The sequence below is a fragment of the Eriocheir sinensis genome, chromosome 41 (genome assembly GCF_024679095.1).
Source record: "Eriocheir sinensis breed Jianghai 21 chromosome 41, ASM2467909v1, whole genome shotgun sequence".
NCBI classification, from domain to species: domain Eukaryota; kingdom Metazoa; phylum Arthropoda; class Malacostraca; order Decapoda; family Varunidae; genus Eriocheir; species Eriocheir sinensis.
This window is the reverse complement of record NC_066549.1, coordinates 8,582,026-8,591,713: the sequence shown is the minus strand read 5'-3', so window position 1 is coordinate 8,591,713 and position 9,688 is coordinate 8,582,026. Positions and strand designations below refer to the sequence as shown.

Genomic DNA, 9,688 nt, shown 5'->3' with positions numbered 1-9,688 from the left:
CACGGGAATTAGTTATTTAAACACTTCCGGGATCCAAGACGCACACCAAGTTTGAGGGAGTCGAGCGTAATGAAGTGGAAGGAAACACTTTAGTTAATTCCAAAGTTAATATTATGAAGAAAAGAGAGCTCTGTGTGTGTGTGTGTGTGTGTGTGTGTGTGTGTGTGTGTGTGTGTGTGTGTGTGTTCGCATTTGATTTATTAAAAAAGTTATAGTGTATCATTAAATTTGCTAGAAAGAGAAGGGGGTGCGTACGAGGAATAGGAATAGGAGGAGGGGGAGGAGAAAGTGGAGAAGGGAGAGAAGGAGGAGAGGGCGTTCAGCACACATAGTGGATAACCCGGAAGTCCGTGGTTCAAGACCCACCCACAACTCACCATTTACTGCCACTACACGTCCAGGGGCAGAACATCGCGCACAACTCCCAACATCGACTACGACTTCCTTGTTGCCAATGAAGGCCGGTGAAGGAGTCCCATTGTCCCTCATGGTAGATGGCAGATGCTTGAATATATAAAAAAAGATGTGTTTACTTTGTCGGGAATAATGGAGGATGCCTATTTAGAGCAATGGTCTTTAAATGTTCCTAACAATACAGTGGCAAACCTCTTGATAGGCCTGTGTATTGTGGGTCATTCCCTTAACTAATCTTTATATTCGCTGTTCGTTGTATTTGATGGACCCAGTAAAGCAGCACCGGTCGCAACTAGTAATACATTGAGGAAGCATGCATAGAGCCACCAGCGCTGCCTCCCGGGTTTAGGAGCAAGAATCAGCAAGACCACTAGCCGTTGGGCGTCGCAGGGAGCTTAAAGGTTATGGTTCAGCAAGTCGCCCACAAGTAAATGTATGGCGCCTGGAGACTGTTGGGCAGACTAACTCGAGGGTGAAGACTGAGGAGGAGGCCTTTTGTACCTCTGGCCCTTCCATTGCGTTTAATTTCCACCACTGAAAGCAACGTGTCACTCTTTACTCCCTTGATTATCATAGTCGGTGTGTGCTGTGTGACCTGTACCCCCTCCCTTCCGCTTCCCCTCTCAACCTCTCCCCCCCCCCTTGCCCTTTCAATGGCTAGGACCCCTCCCTCCCTCCCTCCGTGTGCCGCAGCAATGTTTACAGTTTTGTTGACAGAAGTGAAGGACGCGCGATCTGCTACGTGAGATGTGGCGGTGGACTGTTCGTTTGTGTGTGTGTGTGTGTGTGTGTGTGTGTGTGTGTGTGTGTGTGTGTGTGTGTTGGTCTGTGCTTGTTTGCTTCGTTGTTTGCTTGTTTGTATGTGTTTTGGTACCATGTTTGTTTGTTTACTCGTGTGTGTGTGTGTGTGTGTGTGTGTGTGTGTGTGTGTGTGTGTGTGTGTGTGTGTGTGTGTATGTGTGTGTGGAGTATAATTATTTTGGTCCCTTTACACATGAAACAAACGTATTTTCAAGCCCATGGAATGTATTATCCCGGGACCCGCTGCCGTTACTCACGCCCTGTATTGTTGTTCACCTAGTGAGTCTGTGTTACTACATCCACGTTCAAAGGCTGAGCATTCCTACACCTATTTTCCTTTCTCTCTATATATATGTAACCTTCTAGAGTTGATATATATAAAGTCAAATCTAAACTGTGGTATATGACTGAGCGAATTTTAGCAATATTTTTTTTTATCTATGAGAGTAAATAATTAATTCTAGATCTAGGTTCTCATTCCTCGTAATTCAGCTTCAACCTTAGCCACATCGATAAGGATTTAAACGGTACCACCAAATTCCATTGCCCATTGCTGGTTTCAAATATGTTGCTATAAGTTATATTATTAGTATCCAAGTTATCCTCTTTATTTTAACTGAAAGATACTCGTTCGCTAGGATGTCAAGTCAAGCAGGATTAACATTTATTGCAAACCTAAATATCACTGCTCAATGCGTGTGTTTTATCGACATCGACCAATTGTTGACTAACGCGGACGCAAAGACTACTAATAACTCTTCATCTCTTGTTTGCTGGTGAATGGGTGTAGTTTTTATCAGAGGGCTCACCACCACAAATGGACAATGATGCCCAAAAAAGCAGGCAAACTGTCAATTAGGTAGTTAGGAAAACAGACTAATAGACATTCACAGCCAGCCAGCCAGACAGCCAACCAGACCGACAGACAGACAGACAGACAAACAGACAGACAAACACAGACAAAACCAGACACAGACAAACTGATAGACAGACAGACAGACAAGCAGTCGGACAGATAAGTAGTCAGACAGGCGCAGAAACAGACACAAAGACATACAATCAGCACAGATAAGCAGACGAAGACAAACCGGCAACAAAGACAATGAGATAAACAATATGATGGGAAGCTTTTGACGAGCGACAGTCGTGATCCTGACCACCTCGGCAAAACGTAAATGAGCCCGATCCGCTCCTGATATCCTCGAGTCATCAGTCCCATCAGTCGTGGATTTACGGAAACGAACGATATTACCCTTTTTTCTCTCTCCTCTCTCATCGTTCTCCGCGCCAAGCTACAACCAATATCGCTCCGAATTGCTCCATGAATACCAAGTGGTTGCACATTAACATGCCAATTATTTCCACGTTTACCTAGAGCTCTGTCTTTCCGATCCCCTGAAGTTTTCCGGCACGTCGCTGAAAACACATCACTTTGTTTCTACCAAGCAGAGTTGTAGGTAATGAGGTAATTATGCCATCGCGAGGAAAAATTCACATAAAAATAGTATTGAAGTTATGGGCCCGTGTGGAGTGGAGCCTTGGGTGCCGGCGGCGGTGGCGCTGCGAGCGAGAAAAGAGACGGAGGAGACTTGGAATTAATGAAGGAAACGTTCGTACTCAGTCTTTAATTTAATTTTACCCTTTTCTATTTGAGTTATCCACTGCTTAGAGTGTACGTGTAGCTACCATTGTACATGTATTTCAAATTAATGCTAATCTGTTTACTATAATCTAATTCCTCGGTTAGTCCAGTATAGGTTAAGGTGGGTGGGTGCGCAGAGTTAGGCGTTAGACTCGTAGGCGCCTCCACCCTCCCCACGCCCCTCCACCCTCAACTCTAGTATCATGATGACTTACTGCCACAAACTCTCCTTTAAACAAACATTTCTGCAATACAAAAGTATTTTTTATATATATTTACTTATTCATTGCATTTGTTAATTCATTTCTTCATTCGTTCATTCATTCATTCTCGGAGGGCACAACCTGAGATCCGTTTCTCACTGTCGCTGCAAATGAAAATAAAACAGCAAACAGCTTTCGTAACGTCATCTTTACCATTATCCGTCACAAACAAAAGAATGTGATGCTCTGCACAAAACATTTATGCATTTGAATATAAATAAAACATACGATGTAAGTAGACAGCATCCTAACACACGAATCAATAGATCCAGTATCTGTGGTGGCCCTGGTCTCATAGACTGTACTTATATAAATGAATGTGCCGGATATTAACAAAGTTTAATTGTTGTCCAAATTCTGACTAAATCCCTTGCATATTTTTATTTGTGTTTTAGTAACTTCTGAAAAACTAGTTATTCGTGTAAATTCACTAGACATCACAAAGGAAATCCCCGTCTTCAAATATATATATATATATATATATATATATATATATATATATATATATATATATATATATATATATATATATATATATATATATATATATATATATATATATATATATATATATATATATATATATCTTCAATCATTACGAGTGAAAACATCTGTCTAGCCTTTCATCATCGTGAGAAGCAACAGAAAATTGCCAAGCCAATACACTAAGTGACCAAGAGGAGGAAGAGAAAATAAAAGAACAAATGAAATTAAGATCCCGCCAGCAGGAATGTATAGCAAGACCACCCAGACAAAGGTAATGGTCCGGAGCAAAGGGATTAGAGACGAAAATTGTGACTGACGGGAAAATTGATGTAAAAGAAAAAAAGGAACAAAAAAAAAACACGGGACACTGAGATAACAAAAATCCAATTTATACGACTAACGCCTCCGCCCTATCCCCCCCACACCCATACACCCTAACCCCCCCCCCCTCCCCCCCCTTTTTCTTCTCCCGCTCAGTGTCCTCATTCTAGCCGCACAAAAAACAGATGATTGATGTTACACTTCCGCGGTGACCATAGAGGCCCAGCGCCATATTAATCCATCCCGCCTCTGCCTCCCATCCTCCTTCCTTCCCATTCTCTTCCTCGCCGTAATTCTTCCTCAGTCTCCAGCGTCTTTCCCCAATGGCGGAGGAGGAGAAGAAGCCTGCAGAAGAAAATAATACGAGAACTTGACCGTCCATCCAGAATAATGATAATCGGGGTGAATGGATTCGTATTAAACATTAGGGATGCGTGAAAGATGTCGCGTGTGTCTTCATTTGCGTCTAGCCTGAATGAGCCGAGTTGAATCACGGCAGCGGTAAATACTCCCGGCCCGGCCTCGGCTCCTCTCCTCCTCCTCCTCCTCCTCCTCGGCCGGGCGGTGAGCGGAGGGCTTATTGCCTCACCCACGCCGTAAATATTGCACTTTTTCCTCCATGGGGGACACAAATACACACACACACACACACACACACACACACACACACACACCGTTAAGTACTGAGTTTTCCCCGCTATACGTTGTCAGGTGTCTTCTTATTTTTATTATATTCAGGCATTAGAAACCGTAATGTCCTTGATAATGACTTTAATAAGAAGGAAGAAGACCATTAATTAAGAAGAAGGAGAGGAGAACAGGGAGGACAAGGAGGAAGAGGAGGAGGAGGACTTGGCACCCTCCGTAGGATAGCTGAGGACATGTCGAAGGAGGAAGAAGAGCCTAGAAACATGGAGCAAAGGACTGCGCATGTTTCGCCTTAACTGCCTTTAATGTTGCAACGGGAGATTTGGTTTTAACATTTGAAATTAAACGGAAGGCTTGCATTAGGGAGATGAACCCCGAGTGTGTGTGTGTGTGTGTGTGTGTGTGTGTGGATGTGTGGGTGTGTGTGTGGGGTTGGGTGTGTAGGTGTGTGTGTATGTGGGGGTGGGTGTGGGTGTGTGTTTGTGTGTGCGTGTGGGTGTGGGTGGGTGGGTGTGGGTGTGAGTGTGGGTGTGTGTGTGTGGGTGTGGGTGTGGTTATATTTAAGATTGAAAGTCATTCTCTCGTAAATATCAACTTCATCATTGGTTTAAAAAAAAGGCGTAGCGACAAAAGTGTACAAAAAAACTGACAGTAGAGAAAATGGAATAAAAAAGAGTCAAGGCAAAGCGACAAATATGTACAAAACCTGGCAATAAGGAAAAAATGAAAATAAATAAAAGCAAATTGATGACGAATGGATCACGACACAGACGTAATAGTAAACAAGGATGGAACACGAGGCAAGGAAGAAGATAAAAGGGAGAGAGAGAGAGAGAGAGAGAGAGAGAGAGAGAGAGAGAGAGAGAGAGACGAGAGACGAGAGAAGATAAACAAATTCACCAGCGAGCTAAAATTCACAAACAGAAATGGGAAACCAACAAAGTTCAGAAAAGCCTTGGCCCTTTAATGGACTACCAAGGATATACTCTCTCTCTCTCTCTCTCTCTCTCTCTCTCTCTCTCTCTCTCTCTCTCTCTCTCTCTCTCTCTCACCCACCCACACACACACACACACACACACACACACAAAAGCAACGTCACATTTCTCAATTGGGTCCACGCATTCAGTTCCTCGGCCGCGTTGCAGTTTTACAGATTTTTTAAGGGTTGGGTGGAATTCGGGTACGAAGTCTTGCGCCTCGTGTTTCAGTAATAAAGAACATGATTAAAAGTTTCTTCCGATCTACCTATTGCTTCTCTGGACGAAGGAATGATAAAAAGGAAAGGAGGAGAAGTAGGTGGCAGAGGTGGAGGAAGGGGAGGAGAAGTAGGTGGCAGAGGTGGAGGAAGGGGAGAAGAAAGAGAAAAGAAGGAGATAAAGAAGAAGAAGAAGAAGAAGAAGAAGAAGAAGAAGAAGAAGAAGAAGAAGAAGAAGAAGAAGAAGAAGAAGAAGAAGAAGAAGAAGAAGAAAAAGAAGAAGAAGAGACAAACAGACAGACAGACAGACAGACAGACAGATAGACGAATTACACGGATTTAAAATAAAAAATCCTTTAGTGTGATTCTTGAGAATAATGCATTCATGTTTCTCCATTTCCAGGAATGTTTTTCGCTTATTCTCCTGTTTCTGTTTTCCACGAAACGCCTGTTACTCTGTCTGCCTCTCTGCCTTAATGTCACTGTATCCGTTCCTTCGTTCGTTTTCCTTTCGCCTCTCAGTAAAGAAGAAAAAGATACCCTGATAGCCCCATTAAAAAGCTTTTATAGCGCATCCCTCGGGTGCCCTGAAGCCCTGCTCGCCCAAAGTTGTTTCTGTAAAATTAAAAACACTGACGTCGCCCAGGCGTGGGGGAGGACAACGCCGCTTCACGGCCATAAACACCGCCGCCCGCGACGATTGTGGCACTCAGGGACGCGGCCGCCGACTCTGCAACATTTTTCCTTGAGAGATTTAAAGTTTTCTCTCGGTGCATCCTGCGGAAGGGTGGGTGTGTGAATATTTGCTATTTTTTCCTTAAAAAATAGGGGAAAAAATATATACAATTTTTTTTACAAAGATATTAATTGTACTGATAGTGTGATTGGAAAGCCTGAGAAGTAAGTGTTATTTTGTTAGTTGTTTCACGGCAAGTATGTTAACTTGGAACTGCAACAAATACATTGTCGATTTAGAAAGTAAGCCTTTTCGTAGCAACCAGAGTGCGGCAACCTTAACACACGAGGCTGCAAACGTTGTTAATCCGCCTCTTGACCCTGGTGCCGTGCTGGACACACACACACGCACACGCACATGCACACACACACACACACACACACACACACACACACACACACACACACACACACACACACACACACACACACACACACACACACACACACACACAACCCCCTTGCTTCATATTTGAACATTCCTTTTTCGTGATTTAGTCAACCCCTTTTTTCCTCATTGTATTACATCAGTGAAACACATTCGGCCTTCGGTGATTTGACAGTAAATAAAGGCAAAGCTAAATCAAAATACACTAAAGAAGCTCAAAACAATGCTCAAAGAAAATGACAGAAGCTGAATGCAAACGCCAAAGGTCATAGTTCAGCCCGAGAGTTGTATTAATAGTCCAAGCAGTTGGTCCATTAGAAGATGAAACACTGTGAAAGACAGTCTTCTAGAGCTTACATTTGATAAGGAAAGGAGGGCCCAGCGTGTTGCTGATTACCCACCATGGAGGCACTAATATGGATTAAATGAATGGAGCATGAGACTAGAACTTGTTCATGAATGGCACAGCAAGGGTCGGGGTATGCAGTGAGCAAACTCGCACGAAACAATCATGCATGTAACAGATTAGAATATGAAGGTAACAACTTTTCGGTCGCCCAGTAGAGCGACTTTCAGCGCCTTATAATTCTTGAAACTAATGTTTAGCCCAAATTTCAAAATGTTGTGCTAATGAAAGAGTTCCCTCCACAAACCAAACATGCCGGGGTTGAAAGGGTTAAGTAATGGACCATTGTCTTTAATAGATACATATTTAGAAAGATTTCAAGATATGATATTTCCAACAAAGTTTCATAGCATGTGACTACCCAAGAAAGTTTGATGTAAAGGAGATAAGGGTCTAGTTGTGTCTTGTTATTCTTATGAGTTGGTGTTCCCATCGTTAAAGTTGTGCCGGTTAGACGGAGAAAATAAATCTAGCCAAGGAAGTTAAATGTAAAAGAGATGGCTGTGTCTTGTTATATGGGTAGGTGTTCCCATCGTTAAAGTTGTGCCGGTTAGACGGAGAAAATAAATCTAGCCAAGGAAGTTAGATGTAAAAGAGATAGCTGTGTCTTGTTATATGGGTAGGTGTTCCCATCGTTAAAGTTGTGCCGGTTAGACGGAGAAAATAAATCTAGCCAAGGAAGTTAGATGTAAAAGAGATAGCTGTGTCTTGTTATATGAAAGGTGTTCCCATCGTTAAAGCTGTGCCGGTTAGACGGAGAAAATAAATCTAGCCAAGGAAGTTAAATGTAAAAGAGATAGCTGTGTCTTGTTATATGAGTTGGTGTTCCCATCGTTAAAGTTGTGCCGGTTAGACGGAAAATATAACTCTTAGCCAAGGAAGTTAGATGTAAAGGAGATAGCTGTGTCTTGTTATATGGGTAGGTGTTCCCATCGTTAAAGTTGTGCCGGTTAGACGGAGAAAATAACTCTAGCCAAGGAAGTTAAATGTAAAAGAGATAGCTGTGTCTTGTTATATGAAAGGTGTTCCCATCGTTAAAGTTGTGCCGGTTAGACGGAAAATATAACTCTAAGCCAAGGAAGTTAGATGTAAAGGAGATGGCTGTGTCTTGTTATATGAGTTGGTGTAATGAAAAGTGTGCCGGTTAGACTGAGAAAATCAATCTCTAACACACCGAACGATACAGCTCTACAAGGCTCCTTCGCCCATTCGGAAATAGCAGACCCACCGCACCATTATGAAGCTCATAACATTTTGTCTGTGAGTCCAGTGGTCTTCTATACGGGGCCTCCTGTCCTATGAAACTCAACCCCAATTTTCGTTCCATTTTTTAGTTACAGTTAGTCTTTTTGTTTGTTTTGTTTTGTGTTTTCATAATCAGAAAGTTATTAAATGTTCTTTGTTAGCGGGTTTTATTGTTATACTTTTTGAACATTCCCATTCCCTTCAGCATTCATTTTAGCAGAACTTCCCTTTCGTAAGTAGATTTATGGAGAAGGATCTTATATGTAACATGTTCCTTTGACGTGTGTCCTCATTCCCATTCCCTTCAGCATTCATTTTAGCAGAACTTCCCTTTCGTAAGTCAATTTATGGAGAAGGATCTTATATATAACATGTTCCTATGACGTGTGTCCTCTCTCGCCTCCTCAGATCCCGCCCGGGGCAAAGCCAAGAAGGAAGGAGGGAACTGGACGCCCCCTGAGTTCGACGAGACCCTGCCCAACGGCGTCACTGTGATGGAGGGAGAGACGGCGATACTGCCCTGCGTGGTGACTAAGCTGCGGGGCCGATCGGTGAGTGTGTGTGTGTGTGTGTGTGTGTGTGTGTGTGTGTGTGTGTGTGTGTGTGTGTGTGTGTGTGTGTGTGTGTATTTTCGCGCTCGATTATGCATTTTTTTTTTTTTTTACAACAAAGGAGACAGCTCAAGGGCACAAAAAAGTAAACAACAATAAAAAAAAAGCCCGGTCCTCATATGCATTGTTATTACATTAGAAAACACAATTGGGTATTAACTCCTTGCACATCCCCCCCCCCCCCCCTCCCTCCCAGTGTAAGTGTATATTCAGCCAAATGAATGAGCAGCCAAAATTCCCTTCACAAATATACAGACAAGTTAATGAGTTTCTAGAGACAGCCCAAACCCATTCACGCTAGGTTCCACAGGTAATTGCGGAGTACACGAGTCGGGCTCACATACCTGGAAGTTGGCGAGGTAGTTCACTAAGCCATAAGTTCAAATTCAAGGCTAATGATGGGGGAGACACCAAAGCCACTAAGACCAAGATAACTTTGCGTCCCGGTGTGGTGAGGGGGAAGGCGTATTATCGCGTGTGTGTGTTCTCGTCGGGGAGTTTGCAAGGACTTGATAGACTCAGAGTGTGTCCC

The 9,688-nt window shown here is 43.0% G+C and overlaps 1 protein-coding gene across 1 annotated transcript in view; it reads left to right on the top strand.

Moving 5' to 3' along the window:
• The window catches only part of LOC127009618 (hemicentin-1-like), a 142,436-nt gene that overhangs the window by 93,081 nt on the left and 39,667 nt on the right, over nucleotides 1-9,688 (top strand). The window contains exon 4 of the mRNA XM_050882848.1: nucleotides 8,954-9,096. Within this exon, the coding sequence (XP_050738805.1) occupies nucleotides 8,954-9,096 (143 nt within the window). The remainder of the gene's footprint in view (nucleotides 1-8,953; nucleotides 9,097-9,688) is intronic.